Genomic DNA, 20135 nt, shown 5'->3' on the forward strand with positions numbered 1-20135 from the left:
TGCGCAGCCGCCCACGCGCAGGCGGCAGTCTGCCCCCCGCACCCCCGCGAGCGCCCCTCTTCGCGAACGCAGGCGGGAGTCTACTGGGCCCACCCCAGAGCACAAAAGGCCTTAGCAGCCGGCGTCCCGCGTTGCCCTTGGCAACTATTGAGCGGAGTCTCTGTCTCCCCCTGACCCGGCAATAAGACAGTAAACAGGGCCTCCATTGGCTGGCCAGAGAAGGCAGGCCAATCGGACGAAAGGTTGTAGGGAGGCGGCTGAGCCGGGGTTGTGGGGGTAGGAAGCTAGGGTTAGAGTCTACCGGTGAGGCTAGAACCCCGAGCGTGGTCGGTTGGAGCAAATATGTCTATCCGGAGGCACATTGGGAATCCTGAGGTGAGGGCCAGGTCCGGATCGGAGAGGCGGAGGGGGCGGGCGCACCGGAAAAGCCTCCACGTGGGCAGGGAAGAGTAGCCTGCGACTTCCGCCGCCCGGAAGGCAGGAAGCGGAGGCGTGAGGAGGGGTCGAGAGAGGGGAGGGAGGCGGGGCAGGCCTGGGGGACGCGGAGCTCGGGCAGTTATCCTGCGGTGACAGGCCACCATCCCGCACAAGCTTACTGTACGCCGGCATTTGTCTCCAAAAGGAGCGAAGTCCATGAAGACACACAGTCCCTTCCCTCAAAGGGCTTACAGTCTAGGAGTAGCAGTTACAAAACATAAGTAACATCTGGATGAAGCCCGAAACACTAAAGGAATAAAATCAAAGGAGCCATCATTTCTGATTGTGGGGATGCAGAAAGAGCAGGAATAAGCAGACCAAGCCATTTCAAAGGAACGCAAAATAGAGCATTAATTTTATGCCTTCCTCGAATAAGACCGTTTATCTGTTTTCATCCCCAGTGCCCTGTTGCATTTGCGGTCATTTCATCTCAACAAATGATTACTGTACTCCTCTCGTGTCGTGGGAGCTACAAAGAGAATAACACAAGGCCTTTTTGTCCTTGAATAAGTTGAATCTAGTGAGGAGGATTTATAAACAGAATCTGAGTACAATGTGGTTGGGGAACAAGCTGTTAGGAGAGCACAAAGATAGGACCTAACTGAGGGAGTGAGATAAGCGCCCAGTAGACGGTCTGAAAGTTATTAGCTGGGTGAAGAAACATCCCAGGTGGAGAGACCAGGTTCAGCCAAGTTAAGGAGGTGTGAAACATGGGAGTGGACAGTTCCCGGTAGACAGGCAGGAGTAAAGTCTGGAAGGGCCTTCTCAGCCTTGCCCACGTTGTTGGTCTTTATAGTAAAAGACCAAGAAGTTGCAGCTTGGTTCATCTCATGATGGATGCCTGGGATTTTTGAAAGCTATGAGTTTGAGTTTAGGCTCTGCAGGGGAGTGCTGTGATGGATTATAATGTCTGCCGTGGAGGTGGGGGAAGTAGGTGTGGAGAGTAGTGGTTTGGCTGCTGTGTGTTTATCTTGCCTGCTGGTCAGAATTTGAGAAGCTTTTGAGGAATTTTAAGTAGCCAAGTGCCATAGTCAGATTTGCTTTTTAGGCACTGGTTGTAGCCTCATTGTAGAAAATGGATTTGAGGAGGCCGGAACTGGATAGGGAGACTGGTTAGGTGGTTATTATGATATAGACCTCAAATAAGACCTTGGAACTGGAAAAGAGAGAAATATTTCGGGGATAAAGTCATCATGATTTGAGAAATGAGAGTGTGATGGATGATTTAGGTTTCCAGCTTGGACTGCTCATTGGCACCGATGCCATTAATGACATCGGAAATGTGGGAGAAAGAGGAGGAATAGTCTTAAGGATGTAGGGGGAGAGAGGTGGGATGCCCCGTGTGGTTATAGCTTGTGCCCTAGATTGAAGATGGCTCAGTTTACTCTCTTGTTTTCACAGAGCACAACTGCCTGTAGTTTCTTGAGAAAGAGTGTGTAAGAAATAAATCTTTTAAGTTTACATCTAAAACGTTAGGCATGTCAAAATGTTATTATTTTACCTTCACACTTAACTTGCCTGAGTTTGGTTAAGTATAGAATTCATCGTTGGTAATCATCAGTGTATTGACAACATTACGTTGTGGTCTTCTAGCATTCAATTTTTGTTGTGGAGGAGTTCAAAGACATTCTGTTCCTTTTTATGTGACTTGATTATTCCTTTCTGGAAGCTTGTACAATCTTCTCTTTGTCCCCAGTGTTATGATATTTCACAAAAATATTCCTTGCTGTGGGTCTGTTTTCACTTATTTTGGTGGGCACCAGAAACTCATGTTTTTCTATTCTGTAAAATTTTTAAAAAAAATTATTTGTTGACTTTTTCCTCCATTTGCTCCATCCTCTCTTTCTTGAATTCATTATTCTGATGTTGCTTCTCTTCTACTCGTTCCCCAGTTTTCTTAAATTTTATCTCCTGTCTTCCATATCTTTGTCTTTTCATTCTCTTTAAGAGATTTTTTTTTAATCTTCCAGTCCCTCCATTGAGTTTTAATTTCTGCTGTCATGTTTTTAATTCTTAAGAACTCCTTAAGATATCCTTAAAAAAAAATTTATTTTGAAATAAATGTAGGTTCATAGAAAATTGCAAAAATAGTACAAAGTGGCTCTTTGTACCCCTCACAGTTTCCTCCCAATGATTATATGTTATGTAAACAGAGTATTATAGAAAATCCAGAAATTTGACATTTATATGATGTATGTATGGCTTAGGCTATTTTATCACATGTGTAGGTTTAATACAATCAAGATTTGCTTGTATGTTGATTTACCATCAACATAAAGAACCATTTCCTCATCATAAATATCTCCTTCAGGCTACCCCTTACTAATTACATCCATTTTCTTCCTCTTCACCATCCTAACCCTTGGCAATTATCAGTGTGTTCTCTTGTTTCTGTAATTTTGTCATTTTGAAAATGCTACATAGATGGAATCATACAGTAGGACCTTTTGAGACTGCCTTTTTTCACTCAGAATAATGTCCTTAAAGACACATCTAAGTTGTTGCCTGTAGCATTAGTTCATTCTTTTTGATTGCTGATTAGTATTCTGAGGTGTGGATGTTCAGCAGTTTGTTTAACCGTTCAACTACTGCAGAATATCTTGGCTGTTCTCTGGGGCATTACAAATAAAGATACATACTTTGATGTACAGTTCTGTGTTTGCACATTAATTTTCATTTCTCTGGGACAGATGCCCATGAGTGCATTTGCTGGGTTGTTATGGTAAGTTTATATTTAATTTTTAAAGAAACTGCCAAACCATTTTCCAGAGTGGCTGTAGCATTTTACATTCCCAGCACCAGTGTATAAGAGATGCAGTGTTTGCACATTCTTGGCAACATTTGGTATTGTTAATACATTTTTTTTAGTTGTTTTAATTAGGTGTGTAGTGACATCTCATCATGGTCTTAATTTGCATTTCCCTAATGGATACTGAGGTTAAACACCTTAGGTCTTTTCATGTGGTTATTTGCCCTCCATATATTCTCTTTGGTAAAATATTTCTTTATGTCTTTTGCCTAATTTCTAATTGGATTTTTTTTTTTACAGTTGAGTTTTTCTGTGACTATGACTATTGATTACTGTCCCAGCAGTGATCATTAGCGTTACATTCTCTTTCTTTCTTTTTGTTGTTGTTGTTGTTGCTGTTGTTGTTGCTGCTGCTGCTATTTCTTGGGCCGCTCTCGCGGCATATGGAGGTTCCCAGGCTAGGGGTTGAATCGGAGCTGTAGCCACCGGCCTACGCCAGAGCCACAGCAACGCAGGATCCGAGCCGCGTCTGCAACCTACACCACAGCTCACGGCAACGCCGGATCGTTAACCCACTGAGCAAGGGCAGGGACCGAACCCGCAACCTCATGGTTCCTAGTCGGATTCGTTAAACCACTGCACCACGACGGGAACTCCACATTCTCTTTCTTACTGCTTGTTGTTTTTCCTGGAGTTTCCACCTCCCTTTATATTAATTTCTGCACTATTAATAAACTTTTATGAATAATGTCTACATCACTGTTATTTTAAGGCATGGTTATCTTTTCCAAACCTTTCTCTATGCATTTGCATCTGTGTGTGTAAAGAGAGAGAGAGAGAGATACAGAGTTCTGTTTAGAGGTTCTATTTCACACAAATGTTATTGTATTGTTCATACTGTTCTTTAACTTGCTTTTTTCACTTAATAGTATGTCTTGGACATCTTTCCATGTCAGAAAAGTTCAGCTCAACTTAATTATTTTCTTTTAACTCTTACCTAAGTACTTGGTATGATTGTAGTTTTTTATATATTTTTTAAGTGTTTTTTTTTTTCTTTTTAATTTTATGTCTGTACCTATGGCATATGAAAGTTCCTGGGCTAGGGATTGAATCCAAGCTACAGCTATTACCTACACCACAACACTGGATCCTTTAACCCACTGTGCTGGGCCAGGAATCAAACCCATGCCTTTGAAGCTATCCTAGCTGCTGTAGTCAGATTCTTAACTCATTGTGCCACAGCAGGAACTCCGTTTTTTTTTTTAACCTAAGTTTTATTTTTATTTTTTTGTTAACGTCATTATTGAAATATAAGTCACAACCATAAATTCACCCATTTAACGTGTACAATTCAGAGTTCCCACTGTGGTGCAGTGGGTTAAGAACCCAAGTGCAGCAGATTAGGTGGCTGTAGAGGCGTGGTTTCCATCCCTGGCCCGGCACAGTGGGTTAAAGGATCCAGCATTGCCACAGCTGTGGCATAGGTTACACCTGCAACTCAGATTCAATCCCTGGCCTGGGAACTTCCATATGCCACTGGTGTGGCCATGAAAAAAAAAGTGTGCAATTCAGGGGTTTTAGATATTCACAGAGTTCTGCAGTCATCGCTACAGTTAATTTTAGAACATTTTCGTCACCCTCAAAAGAAATCCTGTAACCTCTAGCTATCACTTCCCAGTCCGCTCATGTCTCCCCCATCCCCACTCCCCACCCCCAGTTCTGGCAACCAGTAATCTACTTTCTCACTCTGTGGATTTGCCTGTTCACTACATTTCATGTAAAATGAGTCATACAAAATGTGGTTTTATGTGACTGACTTCTTTCACAGCATAATGTTTTAAAGGTTATATTATGCATCAGTATTTCATTCCTTTTTATTACTGAGTAATATTCTTTTGCATGATATACTACATTTTATTCATACATTCTTTTATTGATGGACATTTGAATTGTTTTCACTTTGAGGCTATTATGAATGATGCTACTATGAATATTCATACTGGCATACTTTGTTTTATTGTACTTTGCAAGCATTACATTTTTGACAAAGGTTTGTGCAACGCTGCACCAGCAAGTCTGTTGGCGCCATTTTCCCAACAGCATTTGCTCGCTTCATGTATCTGTTACATTTCGTTAATTCTCACAATGTTTCAGACTTTTTCTTTATTACTACATTTCTTACCGTGATCTCTGATGTCATTACTGCTACAGCTTGCTAAAGGTTCACATGATGGTTAGCATTTTTAGCAATAAAAAATTTTTATTTTTTTTTTTATCTTTTTATTTTATTTTTGCTTTTTAGGGCCACACTTGCCACATATGGAGGTTCCCAGGCTAGGCGTCAAATCGGAGCTACAGCTACCTGCCTACACCACAGCCACAGCAACACAGGATTCAAGCTGCATCTGAGACCTACACCACAGCTCACGGCAATGCTAGATCCTCAATCCACCAAGCAAGGTGAGGGATTGAACCCACAGCCTCACAGTTACTTGTCAGATTCATTTCCGCTGTGCCACAATGGGAATTCCCAATGAAGTATTTTTAAATTAAGATACATACATTATTTTTTTTTTAGACTTAATGCTACTTAATAGACTACAGTATAGTATAAACATAATTTTTGTATTCGCTGGGGAGCCAAAACATTTGTATGACTCAATTTATTGCAAAAATTGCTCTATTGAGGTGGTCTGGAACAGAACCCACAATATCTCTGAGGTATGCCTATATAAGTTTTTGTGTGGATGTGTGTTTTTATTTCTTTAATGATAGGTTTTTGTTTTTCTTGGGTTTTTGTTTTTGTTTTTGTTTTTTTTGCTTGTAAGGGACACACCTGCAGCACATGGAGGTTCCCAGGCTAGGGGTCAAATCGGAGCTGCAGCTGCCGGCCTACACCACAACCACAGCAACACTGGATCCAAGCCATGTTTTCAACCTACACCATAGCTCATGGCAACGCTGGATCCTTGACCCACTGAGCAAGGCCAGGGATCGAACCCACAACCTCGTGGTCCCTAGTCAGATTCATTTCCGCTGTACCACAGTGGGAACTCCTAATGATAGGTTTTTAAAAATGCCTATCATTATTAAATGATAATGACCTATTATCATTAAATTTTTTTAATGATTTTTATTTTTATCATTATAGCTGGTTTACAGTGTTCTGTCAGTTTTCTGCTGTACAGCGTGGTAACCTAGTTACACATACATGTATACATTATTTTTTTTCACATTATCATGCTTCATCATAAGTGACTAGATATAGTGGAGTTCCCGTTGAAATAAAGTTCCTGTTGTGGCTCAGTGGTTAACAAATCTGACTAGGAACCATGAGGTTGTGGGTTTGATCCCTGGCCTTGCTCAGTGGGTTAAGGATCCGGCGTTGCCGTGAGCTGTGGTGTAGGTTGCAGATTCAGCTTGGATCCTGCATAGCTGTGGCTGTGGCTGTGGAGTAGGCTGGCAGCTACAGCTCCGATTAGACTCCTAGCCTGGGAACCTCCATATGCCGAGGGAGCGGCCCTCGAAAAGGGAAAAAGACACAAAAATTTAAAAAAAAAAAAAAAAAAAAGTGACTAGATCTAGTTCCCAGCGCTACACAGCAGGATCTCATTGCTAATCCATTCCAAAGCAGTAGTCTGCATCTATTGACCCCAAGTTCCCAGTCCATCCTGCTCCCTCCCCCTCTCCCTTGGCAACCACAAGTCTAAATGCTTTAATGATAGGTTTTTTTCTCCCTACATAGTCTCAGTTGCCTCTAAATTGCAATATTTTCTTTTTGTTTTGTCGGTGATGTCTGTAATAGTCAGCTTGGACTTCCATGACAAAATATCACAGAATGGGTGGCTTAAACAACAGAAATTTATATCTCATAGTTTTGGAGACTTTGAAGTCCAAGATTGAGGTGCTGGGTGATTTAGTTTTTGGTGAGAAAAGCCATCTCCTGGCTTGTGGATGGCCACTTTCTTGCCATGTGCTTAGATGACCTCTTCTTTCAATGTGCGCTTAAGAGAATGAGCTCTTTGGTGTCTGTTTTTATAGGGACACTAATCCTATAGGATGTGGGCCACATCCTTATGACATCATTTAACCTTAATTACCTCCCAAAGGGCCTCTCTCCAATACAGTCACACTGAGAGTTAGAGCTTCAACACACAGATTTTCCAGGGACATAATTCAGCCCATAGCAGTGTTCTCCAACTTCTTTTCATCTCCAGTTGTTAATTTATGGTTGTGAGTAGAGTTTGGGAGGGGGTTGCTGATGTTGATGGTGAAATTAATTACCAGAAGATCCCACTGGGCTGTGATTTTGGGACTCCCTTTCCCACATCTGTACTTTAAGCTCTTCCTCTCAGGCTGGTCACTTTTCCCTGAGAACTCCTCCAGTCTTCTGAGAGTAAAAGCCTAATTGAATTCCTGGAGGAATAATTTAGGGGCTAAATTTCAACATTAATATGTATCATTCATTCAGTGCTCTTCTTTTCAGTAATGGTATCTCTGCCTTTCCCTGGGTCTGGAGACAATCCCCACCCCTGAGTCCAAAACCTCTTAACAGGGAATAAATCTCTAGATACCTGCCACGGTGGGAGAGGGGCCATCACCCAGGGGTACAGAGAGAGGAGGTTGTGGAGATCCAGTAGCTTCTCAGTCAGCCTTCAACCAGTCTTCTTTATTTTAGCCACTTCTTTTTGCTCCCATTTCTGGAGATGTCTGGGGCTGTCAATTCCTGAGCCTTTTAAGAATCGTTCTTGGCTTTCCCTTTGATTTTCTTGAGTTCATCAAGTAATTTTCAATAGTTGATATGCTTTCTAGAATTCAGAAACCACTTGCTATCACTTCTCCCACCCGCTCTGTTTTGGAGGCTTTATGTCCTTAAAATAAATGAGGTTTTACTGAGGTTTTGGAATGAAGTGAAACCATATGTATTTGTTCAATATGCTATCTTCACCCCTTAGGTCATGACCTGTAATTATTTTTATTGTTTGCCTATTTCTGGCATACTTATAGGTAGATGAGCTAGAGACCCTGTCTGCACTTTTGTGAAGCCCAGTAAGAACTGAAGAAGTGGGACTATATTACAGTATCATATGGTGCAGAAAGATCATGTGTAAGTTAGAGATTGAAAAGTTAGCCATTATATTTGGCAGTTAAGGGATCACTGACATTGGCTAGCAGCTATAGGAACCACAGTAGAACAGTGGGGACAGTAGTGACATTTCAGTGGATGGAGGAGTAAGAATGCAGATGCCTAGTGTAGGTTTTTTGTTTTGTGGGTTTTTTTCAAGGAACTTAGCTAGAAAGTAAAAAGAGTTGGGTGGTGTTCCTATTATATATTGGTTTGTCATGAGTCTCCCCCGTATTTAGTGGCTCAAAACAACAACAGTCATTTAATTATTATCACTCATTGTTCTGGAGATTGACTAGGCTCAGCTAGGCAATTCTTAGGCAGACAGACACAAGCCGCATCGAGAATTATCTTGAAGCCTTCTTCATTCACACGTCAGGCTGCTAATATAGTCTGTTGGCTAGGACCTCAGCTGGCACTGTCAGCCATACCATCTACAAATGGCCTTTTCCCTGTGACTTGGCCTTCCTCATAGCATGGTAGCTGGGTTCCAAGAACAAGTGTCTCAAGAGACTCAAGTGGAAGCCATATTGTCTTTTTTGATCTAGTCTCAGAGGTCATATGGCATCACTTCCATCGTAGTCACAGGCCCATCCACATTCAAGGGTCAAGAACATCTCTCATTGGGAGGAGTGTCAACATCACAATGTACCTGAGTCGGGAAATTATGTTGTGGTCATCTTGAAAAATACAATTGGCCACAGGTGGTAGCTGCTGGCAAAGTAGGGGCTGCTTGTATGTGCAAACATGTGTCAAGATTGGTGTTTGATATCAGAAGAACTGGACCAGATTAAAACTCTTATTAAAAAAAAAGTTCTCTTTTTAAATTGACACCTAGTCCCTTCATTTTATGGACTTCCTCTTTATAAAAATGAGATAAGCAGAGAAATTCTGAACAAAATAGATAACGATACTTTTTAGTTCTTTAAACCTTATTACATACATTATGATTTTAATGTGAACAACCTTGTGAATTCCATTTTAAAAGAAGTGAGACGTCAGAAAAGCTCATTTGTTTTTGAATGCCTTGTGATTCAAAAGATCTCATTTTTCACTGATTTTCCTTTAGAAAAAAATCCCTTTGTCAACTTCTCATTCTTCTCCCTTCTTCTCTAACATCCATGTATTCACAAAGCCTTGTCTTACTTTGCATGTGTTAGTAATCTGCCAAAATACTTCTTTGATTTTGTGGCTCACAGTTCAGTATTTCTAGTATCTTCCGTTGTCTTCAGGGACTAGTTCAGACTCTCAGTATAAATTCAAGCTTCCCCGCCTTGGAGCCTACATATTCAGGCCCAGCCTTACAGCACAGAATTCCATAAACCCGTGGTTCTTAACCATTTTGAGGTTACAAACCCCTTTGAAAATTTGGTGAAAGGCCCTCTCCACAGAAAAATGTACGTATACTCAAAATTGTGCATACAGTTACACAGGACTCATGGCCCTCCAACAGCCCATCGGTGGACCCCATGTTCAAAACCCCTGCCTGAGTGAGGCTGCACAGTAGAGTGGTTAAGAGAGCTTGAACTTAGAACCCAGTTTAATCCCAGATTCTACCATTCTTACCAGTCACCTCAGGAAGCCACTCTCTGGGCCTATTCCCCGATTTGTAGGATAAGGATAATACCATTATCTACCTTATTAGTGGTTGTGAAAATTAAACAAGATAAGGAGGGAAAATGCTTATTTGAGTGCTCAATAAATGCTAGTATCAATTACTTTTGTTGTTGTTTTGGGACCTTCTCCAGCAAATAGAATAATTTGCTGTTCTTTAAACATACTTTTAAAGTGGCTTTGCTATAGTAATTTCCTCCACGTGGAATATTTTTTCCATCCCTTTCCCCATTTTTTTCAACCCTTAAGACATAGCTCCAGTGGCATTTCTTCTATGCAGCCTCCATCATCATCCCCAGTGTGAGTGTGATCTCTGTTTCAGGTTCCTAGAGCCCTCAATGTCTGTGCTGCCCATGTGGCACTGGCATGCACAGTGCATGTTGCTCAGATTTTAGGACCATCTTCATCCATTTGGCGGTACTTATTGCTCTCACACTAGTGCAAGGCCTTATAGAAAATACAGAAGTAGCGCCTCTGTCCCAGGTGCAGGCAGTGAGGGGTACAAAGTGCTGTGTCAATCCAGGGAGGGAAGAGACTTCCATCTGACTGGGGCTGCCAGAGAAGAAGTCTTCCTGAAAGATGTGTTTGTGCTGGTCTTGAAAGCCAAAAAGAGGTTAAATAGCAGGGATGTTGTGAGTAGACGCACATTTTCTTTTGACCCTTCCTAGGGATGTAAGCCCTCAAAGGGTCTTTGACATTTTGAGTTGCTTTCAAAGAGCCTGTAATAGTACTACAAACGTGAACTTTCTCAACTTTCTCCCTCCTCCTGGTGAACCTCATCATGACCTCCTGTTTTATTTTATTAAATACACATCCAAAGCTGCACCTTCCACCTGGGCGCTGGGCCTCCTCCTCTCCTGGCCCCTTGTTTTCATACCTGCCTACCTCATTTTCCAACTCTTATCCAGCCCATTAGCTTACAAGCGTCCTCAAATCATAACCTTCAACGTGCTGGTTTTGCTTCTGCTCCTGTCAGTTTCTGTCACGGCATCTACTAGGCCAGTCAACAGTGTCCTCCTTTGTTCTATCCAAATTCACTTATCCCCTCCTTAGGACCACAGATCCTCTCAGCACAACCTCGTAACTGATCTTTGCGCCTCCATTCTTGACTGTGATCCTGTTCTTCAGAGTGCTGCCAGAGTGATCTCTCTAAAATGGAAATAGAATCCCATCCCTTCTCCCTAAAACTTCAGCAGCTCCCATTGTTGACACCAGGGTTCCTCAACTTCAGCACTATTGACATCAGCTAATTCTTTAATGTTGGCGGGGGGCAGGGGTGGGGGTCTTCCTGTCATGGATGTTTAGCAGCAGTTTGGCCTCTACTTACTAGATGTTGTTAGCATACCAGCCACCCAGTTCTGACAACCTATAAAGTGACTCCAGACCTTGCCAACTGTCTCCAGGAGTCGAGGGAGCAAAATTGCCCTGATTTGATCTGCAGGATAAAGTCTAGGTTTCTCAGCATAGATAAAATGCCCTTTGTGAACTGCCTCTGCTAGCCCCTCCAGTCTCATTTGACCCCGTATTGCCACCTGAGCTCCATGTCTATCAGTTGCTTGACTAACTATCTCAACCTTCAGATTTCAGCTCAGAAGTCAGCTCACAGAAGGTAGTTCCTGACTTAGGTGCCAATCTTACATGCTTCTGTTGCACCCCCTGCTTCCCTCCACTTGTTCACCGTTCAGTGTGGTATCTGTTCACTCGTCTTTCACCCCAGCGTCAGTGAGAGCTGAATGACAAACACTGTATTTTGTTACCTCTGTATCCTCAGCGTGGTGGCTGACTCCTGGTAGGCACCCAGTCAGTGTCTACTGAATGAGTGTTTGGTGCTTGATAAGGCTTTGTTGGATGAATAGTCCTCCTTGAAACAGCTGCTTTTCTCAGCTCTTTCACTTTCCACCATTCCATCCTGTTTATGTAATTGAAAAACAGCTAGTTGGTTGGTAGGTCAAGAAACAGTCACCTCCAAAGCAAGGATTTTAAGGAAAAATCCTGGCAGTTCTCTAAACCCTATGGTGCTCTGCATAGAGCGGAACACAAATAGTTTTACATTGGGGTTGATACCAGAAAGTCAGGAGCAAGAAGTTGGACCAAACTGGGAAAGAAACACTACATTTTTGTACTGCAGCATATGGATTTCTCATTAGCCTATGTAAGGGAAAACCGGGGGCGGGAGGGCTCAGCGACTGCAGCTGTCCACACCCTCCCCCATCATTCTGCTGCCACCACACCTGGTCCCCAGAGACACCCTCACTTCTCAGCTATGTTGGCTGAGGTATGGATAAATCCCCTTGGTTCAGCAGAGGCTAGCCTGGAATCTTTCAAAAGAAGCTTTGCTAGGAAACTAATGGGGAAAACAAAACAAAAGTAAAAACAGGAAACAGCATATAGAAATTATAAAAATACTGAGTGGGACAGAAAAAGGAAGGAAGGGAGGAGGAAAGAAAGAAAGCAAGAAAGGAGGGAGGGAAGGAAGGGGAAAAGAAAGAAAGAGGGAGGGAAGAGGGAAGAAAAGAAGGAGGAAAGAAGGGAAAGGAAGAGAAGAAAGACAATCCCTCAGCCTAAGACAACTGAGTTCTAGTTTTAGCTTTTCTTAACTTAATTGACGAGGCACATTGTCGTTTGGTTCTTTGTTTTGTTTTGCCACCATATTGTCTCCCTCTTTGGAACTCATCCTATCGTCTTCCTTTTCAATATTCGAATATTTTCCATCTCTCACTTAAGCATCTTCTCTGTCTTGTCTAGGAAGGAGTGGGAAGTGACATTAGAGTCACTTTCTCTTACCGACAGTGGATTACTGATCAAATGGAGAAAGGAGTGTTCCCCGCCTTTCTCTCAGGGTAAAATAGATCGGGGCTTCCACTTCTGAGGACCAGTGCTAAGCGTCCATGACAAAGGTTTTACTTGCCTAGGGTGAAATGAAAAACATAGATACTATCAATGTGTTTTTTAATCACACTAAAGGGCTGACCTTTTTATTCTGGGTTTTTAAAAAACAATTTCTTACTTTTAAAGCATTAAAATAGCAGATGGTAGTCACAAGATTTTGCTTTGTTTTTTATATCCTTGTCAAAGTTAAAAGTTGATGATTCTCTCCAGGTATCCCAGTCTTTTAAAATTCTTCCTGGTGTCTGAAATCCTAAACTCTGGCCCACAGATATTCTGTAAGACATTGACATGTACCCTGTCACGTTTATTTTTCAATCTTTCTAACAAGCATGCTGTAGTTAACTATGTCTTCAAAGGCAAGATATATAGGTTTTAAAATTTGATGTTCTCTTCTAAGGAACCAGGTAGTTTCTGTAATGCAATCCTCATTCTAGATATTCACTTACTGATTGAATATCAATAAATGTGCCCACTATGTGTAGGTCATGGGTGAATACAAATTTGAATAAATTATTGTCCATGTCTTCAAGAAAATCCTAGACTAGGGAAGAAGGTCAAGGTGTAAACAATAGTACAGGGAGTCAGTACTCTAGGAACCAGAGAGAAAGTGTGTAACTCCACCTTGGACAGCTTTATAGGGGAAGTAAAGCTTACTTCCTATCCATGGACATGGTGAGGAATGGCGTTCTAGGCAGACATTTGCTAAGCCTGGAGACCTGAGTAAGTGTGGCCTTTTGGGGGAACATTGGGGCAACTTCAACCTAGGAACTTGTGGGAGAGTGGCAGAAGATGAAGCTGGAAGGGATCGCCCCGTTTTAATTTCATATTCCACTGCTGCCTGTTACTCAACATGCGATTTTCATACTTGTAGGCCAGAAAAAAAGCCTGAGCAAGAAAGCTATATTTTGTAATGTCTTCTTTAGTTTTTCCCCTCACTTAATGGCTTTTGAAAATGCCACTGAAATTTAATATGGGTAAATGCCTTATACTTGGATCCAGAATTTACTTGCAGAGCATGGGACAGGGGAGACCTGACATAGCATTTTACTGAACATAAGCTTTCCCTGAGCCCATGATGTGCCCCGGCTGCCCCCAGAGCAGATGCCATCGTGGTGACATCTGTGGAGCCTCAGACTCCAGGCAAACAGTGGGAAAGTCCTGCAGAACTGGGTCCTGACCTGGCAACATCTGGACACTGCTCAGGTCTGCATGCCACTTTTTAGGGGATGTGTAGATAAAATCCAGATGGTATCCAGAGAAGACGGCCTCCAAGCCAGCATACAAAGAGGAAAAAGGACAAGAAAGTGGCCTTCAGTTATTCTAATGGATTGTGTGAGGCAGAGTGGAATGGCTTATTCTAGGTTGTACCAGTGGACTAGATGAGAATTAGATGAATTTTGGCTCAATATCAGAAATCATTTTTAAGAGCCCCCCCCCCATTACTTATTGCTATGAGATTATTTTGACAAAATACGGAAGTGTTTTGATAGAAACATGATAATCATCTTCACCTGAGGAGATGCTGTAGTGGGTCCTCTTTGAAGGAACAATTGGGCCTCTAGAGCTCCCTCCATCTTTAAATCCAATGACATTTTTAGCATTTGTTCTGATTGTTAAAGTATCTTGTCTCTTTCCCAACTTTGCCACCCTCACCCTTACATTAACCCAGTTATTTGTGAATTTTCTTTTTTAGTATCTGACCAAAAGGATACCACAGAACCCAAAGTATCAGCATATCAAGTCAAGACTAGACACTGGTGAGTAAAGATTACAAAAACAAAACAAAACAAAAATCTAATAGCTGATGATTTACAAGAGGTAGTGTGTCATGTGTGGTATAAATCATAGCTAAAAGTTTCACACTGTCTTGTCTGATATCTTTCTGGGCTCAGGACTTATCTTTGAAAGCTGTTTTTCAGATTATCATTAAAAATCTCCACTCACATAATTGAACTACTATACATTGAGAAACTGATTTAAAAAAAAAAACAACACATTGTTTCATAAGTTGCAGAGCTGAGGCTAATATCAGGACATCAACCTCTGTTTTGGAACACCTTAAGTATTTTCCTTTCAGCTGGGAGTAACTTGTGCACATTTGCTCAATTCCATATTTGCAGAGTGCCAACTACATGCAAAGTTATGGGCTCTGGGACATGTAAAGATGAGCGTGAAGCGTGATTTTTGCAATCAAAGAGCTTAGATTCAAGTGGAGGCAGACGGACTTGAATGAGTAACTAAAATACCAGACAAAATTAAATTAGTGCTGCAATTCAGGTAAAATGAAATTTAAGAGTGCATTACTGCTTATTTCCATGCTGTTGACATTTTTCAGTGTCGTGATGAAAACCACTCCCCAGACCCCTTGTGGATTTGCAGTCTTGTGAGATTTTGGTTGTTTGTTTAGTTTTTTTCAATCTCTTAAAGTCTGCTGTGGAAAATCCATTCTATTAAGATAGTTTTGCTAATGAATTGGGGTACCACATGCCTTTAGCAATACTGAATTTTCTACTAGAAACCTCAAGACAACTGAGGAAATAAACTGGCATGCTGACTTTGTTTAATCTCATTCATTTTGTCTTTCTCTTTCTTCAGTCTCTTCAAAATTATTATCTTCCATTATGCATAATTTCCCATATAAATAGACTTAAATTAAATGTTTTAAATGAACCACATTTGTAGATAATATTTCTTGGGATCTTTCTTTTAAACATTTTTGTGCTGTACAGATATTTATCCTTGCAAATATTCTGTTTGATGGGAGGTAAAAAAATGTTATCTCTGTCTTTGAGGAGGAGGAAATTTTAGCCCGGAGATTATGTGATTTACTTGAAGTTCAGTAAAGGAGATAGGACAGGATTTGTGTGCAGAATGAGGAAGTCGATGTTGGAGACTAGTGTGAAGCCCTGTGTACAGTCTCTTCAGCCACACTGTCCCACTCTTTCCTCCAGCCTCATTTCTTCTGTCACAAATGCCTTCAACTCCTGCAGCTCTATCCATATCCCCTTAATTGCATCTGTGACCCTCCTTCTGGGATAGTATTCTGTGAGGGAAGAACTCTAATTAAAAATACCAGAGTTCCCTTCATGGCTCAGCCATTAACAAACCCGACTAGGATCCATGACAACGCAGGTCCAATCCCTGGCCTCGAGCAGTGGGTTAGGATCCGGCATTGCCATGAACTATGGCGTAGGTCGCAGATGCGGCTCAGATTCCGAGTTGCTGTGGCTGTGGTGTAGGCTGGCAGCTGTAGCTCTGATTCCACCCCTAGCTTGGGAACCTCCATATGCCGCAAGTATGGCCCTAAAATAGCGGGAAAAAAAAAAAAAAAAAAACAAAAACAAAAAACAAAACATATTTTCAGAAGTTCCCTGGTGGCACAGCATGCTAAGGATCTGGTGTTGTCACTGCTGTGGTTGGGGTCATTACTGTGGCACGGGTTGGATCCCTGGCCTGGGAACTTCTGCATGCCACAGATGTGGGGAAAAAAAAAAAATCATATTTTCTTTGAGGAGTCCAGATAATGTTTTAAAGATGACTTACTGCATTTCCTTTGGAACCTTCCTAAAATTTGTAAGAATTAAGATCTTTCTCACATATATAGATTTGTCTGTAGCTTCATTTTTTTTTCTCCTGAAAATTGAATTTGGTTATGTGAATGAAAACCCATTTCTTTCTCTTCAATTCCTCAATTCATAGTCAAAGTTTGACTCAACAATTGTACTTGAAATTAATTTCAATTTTTTTGAAATTGAGATATTTATATCTGCTTTTTAGCGGTATATAAAGTAATTGCCTAAATATTTTTATATCCTGATACTTTTAATCTAGGGTTTTTGCTAATTAAACTTTTTATTTTATGGTAATTATAGATGCATATGGAATTATAAGAAATAAAATAGAGATTCCATGCACCTTTTATCCAGGTACCTTTAGAAACATCTTGCAAAACTATGCTGCACTATCCCAACCATGATATTGACCTTGATAAATACTGTCTAGATGCAGAACATTTCCACAACCACAGGATCCTTCATATCCACTTTCTACCCTCATCTGCTCTTTAACCCCTGGTTATCACTAAGCTCTTCTTCATTTCTATAATTTTATCATTTCACAAATGCTGTATAAATGGAATCAAATAGTATGCAAACTTTTTTTTTTGGTGGGGGGGGCCATGCCTGTGATATGTGGAAGTTCCTAGGCCAGGACTGAACCCACACCACAGCAGTGACAGTGCAGGATCCTTAACCCACTAGACCACCAAGGAGCTCTAGTATGCCACTTTTTGTATTGGTTTTTTCACTCAGCAGATTCTCTGGAGATTCATCCAGGTTGTTGCATGTATTAGTGGTTTGTTGCTTTTAAATTAGTGAGTAGTACTCCCTCCATGGTGTAAATGCACCACAGTTTAACCATTTACAGTCTGAATTGTTTCCACTTTTGACTATTATTACAAGTAAAGGTGCTATAAACATTTCTGTACAGACTTTTGAGTGAATGTAAGTCTTCATTTCTCTAAGATTAATGCCCAGAGTGTAATTGCTGGCTTGTATGGCAGTTGCTTTTGTAGTTTTTTTAAGAAACTGCCAAACTGTTTTCCAGAGTGGCTGGACCATTTTACATTTGTACCAGCAATGTATGAGTAATCCAGTTTCTCCACATCCCCACCAGCATTTGGTGGTGTCGCCCTTTTTAATTTTAGCCATTCTGATAAATGTGTAGTGGCACATCATTGCTTTTGTGATTTGCATCTCCCTAATGATTTATGATGTTGAGTATCTCTTCGTGTGCTTTTTCACCATCTATATGTCGTGTTCATTGAAACTTCTGTTCATGTCTTTTGCCTGTGTTCTCATTGCATTGCTTACTTCTTAATTGTTGAGTTTTAAATGTTCTTTATATATCCTAGCTACTAGTCCTTTGTTGCATACTTGGTTTGCAGACAGTTTCTGCCAGTCTATAGCCTGTCATTTTATCCTTCTAACAGGGCTTTTCAAAGAGTATAAGTTTTTAATTTGGGTCAAATCTTGTTTATCAGTGTTTCCTTTTATGGATCATGCTTTTGTTCTCAGGTCTAAGAACTCTGCCCAGCCTAGATCCCAAAGATTTTCTATCATGCTTTTTTCTAAAAAAATTATATTTAAGTTCATTATACCTTTCAGGTAACTTCTGTATAAGATGTGCAACTTAGATTGAAATTAACTTTTTGCTGGAGTTCCTGAAGATGCAAGTTCGATGCCTGGCCTCACTCAGTGAGTTAAGGATCAGGTGTTGCCGCAAGCTGCAGTGTAGGTCACAGATATGGCTTGGATCTGGCATTGCTGGGGCTGTGGCATAGGCCAGCTGCTGCAGCTCCTCCCTATCTCAGGTGTTACCTTTAGGAAAAAAAAGAAAGAATTAACTTTTTGCTCTAGCACTGTTTGTTAAAAAGGTTATCTTTCCTCCACTGAATTGTGTGTTCACTGTTGTCAAAAACCACTTAAGCATATTTATGTGGATCTATTTCTGAATTCTGTTTTCTCTTCCACTGATTTATATGCCAATATCATGGGCTTGATTACTATAGCTATATAGTAAATTGGATACTTAAAATTGGTTAGACTAATTTCTACTTTATTTTTCTTTACAAAATTATTTTAGTTACTCTAATTTCTTTGCCTTTTCATATAAATTTTATTATTATTATTATTATTGCTTTTTAAGGCTACACCCATGGCAAATGGAAGTTCCCAGGCTAGGGGTCCAATCGGAGTTGTAGCTGCCCAACTCCCATCCTCATGGGATACTAGTCGGGTTCATTTCTTTTTTTTTTTTTTTTTTTTGTCTTTTTGCCATTTCTTGAGCCACTCCCGCAGCATATGGAGGTTCCCAGGCTAGGGGTCAAATCGGAGCTGTAGCTGCTGGCCTACACCACAGCCACAGCAACTCGGGATCCGAGCCTCGTCTGCGACCTACACCACAGCTCATGGCAGCACGGGATCCTTAACCCACTGAGCAAGGCCAGGGATCGAACCCACATCCTCATAGAGATGACATCAGGTCCTTAACCCTCTGAACCACAATGGGAACTCCTAATCATATGATTTTTTTACTTTAGCTTGTTAATATTATTTAGCAAGCAGTATTACTTACTTTAGCTGTGGATCACTTTGATTGACTTTTAAATATTGTACTAGTTTTGCATCCAAGGAATAAACCTGTTATCGTGTATAATTCTTATTTTATATCACTGAATTCTAGTTCTTATTTTATTAAAGATTTGTGTGTCTATATATTCATGAGAGACATTGATTTGTATTTTTAGTGGGTTTTTTTTTTTTATTTTATTTGGTTTTAGTATCAGGGTAACATTGCTCTCATGCAGTGAGTTGGGAAGTGTTCCCTCCTGTTCTGTTTTCTGGAAGAGATTGTGCATTATTGGCATTAATTCTTTCTTAAACATTTGGTAGAATTTTCCAGTAAAACTATTAAATAAAACTATTAAAATTTGAATTCAACTTTTTAATAGTTATGAGGATATTCAGATTGTTTCATAATGAATGAATTGTGGGTTTGTGTTTTTTGAGGAATTAGGACATTTCATCCAAGTTTTCAAATTTATGTATATGGGGTTGTTTGTAGTGTTCCCTTACTAATATCTGATGTTTGTAATGTCTGAATTGATAGCCCCTGTTTCATTCCTGATGTTGGTAATTTGTGTCTTTTCTCTTTTTATTTTTCACTGCAGGTTTGTCCATTTTATTCATCCTTTCAAAGGACCAGCTCTTGGTTTCATCAATGTTCTCTTTTTCTGTTTTAAATGTCATTGATTTTGCTTGTATCTTATTATCTCCTTCCTTTGGCTTGCTTTGGGTTTATTTTGCTCTTGTTTCTAGATTCTTGAGGTAGGAGTTCAGAGTATTGATTCAAGATTTTTCCTCTTTTTTCAGTTAGTGCTATAAATTTCTCTCAGCACTGATTTAACTGTGTCTCAGAAATTTTGATATGTTAAATTTTCATTTTCATTCAATTCATTGTATCCTTTTTCTTCCCTTAAGACTTCCTTTTTGATCTATGAATTATTTAGAAGTGTGTGTTTAGTTAACAAGTGTTTGGAGACTTTCTCATTATCTTTCTGTTATTGACTTCCAGTTTGATTTCACTGTGGTTGGAGAATGCACTCTGTATATTTAATTTTTTAAAAGACTATTGATGTTCATTTTATTGCCCAGGATATGGTCTCTTGGTATATGTTTCATGGGCACTTGAAAAGAATGTATACACCCATACTTTTGCTTA

The 20135-nt window shown here is 40.5% G+C and overlaps 1 protein-coding gene and 1 long non-coding RNA gene across 3 annotated transcripts in view; one reads left to right on the forward strand and one right to left on the reverse strand.

Annotated features, from left to right (window-relative positions):
• Positions 184-20135, forward strand: part of CEP41 (centrosomal protein 41) — a 46410-nt gene continuing 26458 nt past the window's right edge. The window contains exons 1-3 of one of the 2 annotated variants that reach the window (XM_021078823.1): positions 284-375; positions 14548-14611; positions 14975-15131. Coding sequence is in view for 1 of the 2 variants with exons in the window: in XM_003134674.6 (XP_003134722.3) it covers positions 343-375; positions 14548-14611 (97 nt within the window). In the remaining variant the exon portion in view is untranslated. Of the gene's footprint in view, positions 376-14547; positions 14612-14974; positions 15132-20135 lie in introns of both variants that reach the window. The other variant, XM_003134674.6, reaches the window with a different exon arrangement.
• Positions 6851-18489, reverse strand: LOC106506780. Its single transcript, XR_001302329.2, has 3 exons — positions 18013-18489; positions 12750-12873; positions 6851-11874 (listed from the first exon to the last, which is right to left on the reverse strand). It is a non-coding gene; the product is annotated as an uncharacterized LOC106506780 (long non-coding RNA).

This window comes from Sus scrofa, chromosome 18, assembly GCF_000003025.6.
Source record: "Sus scrofa isolate TJ Tabasco breed Duroc chromosome 18, Sscrofa11.1, whole genome shotgun sequence".
Lineage (NCBI taxonomy): Eukaryota > Metazoa > Chordata > Mammalia > Artiodactyla > Suidae > Sus > Sus scrofa.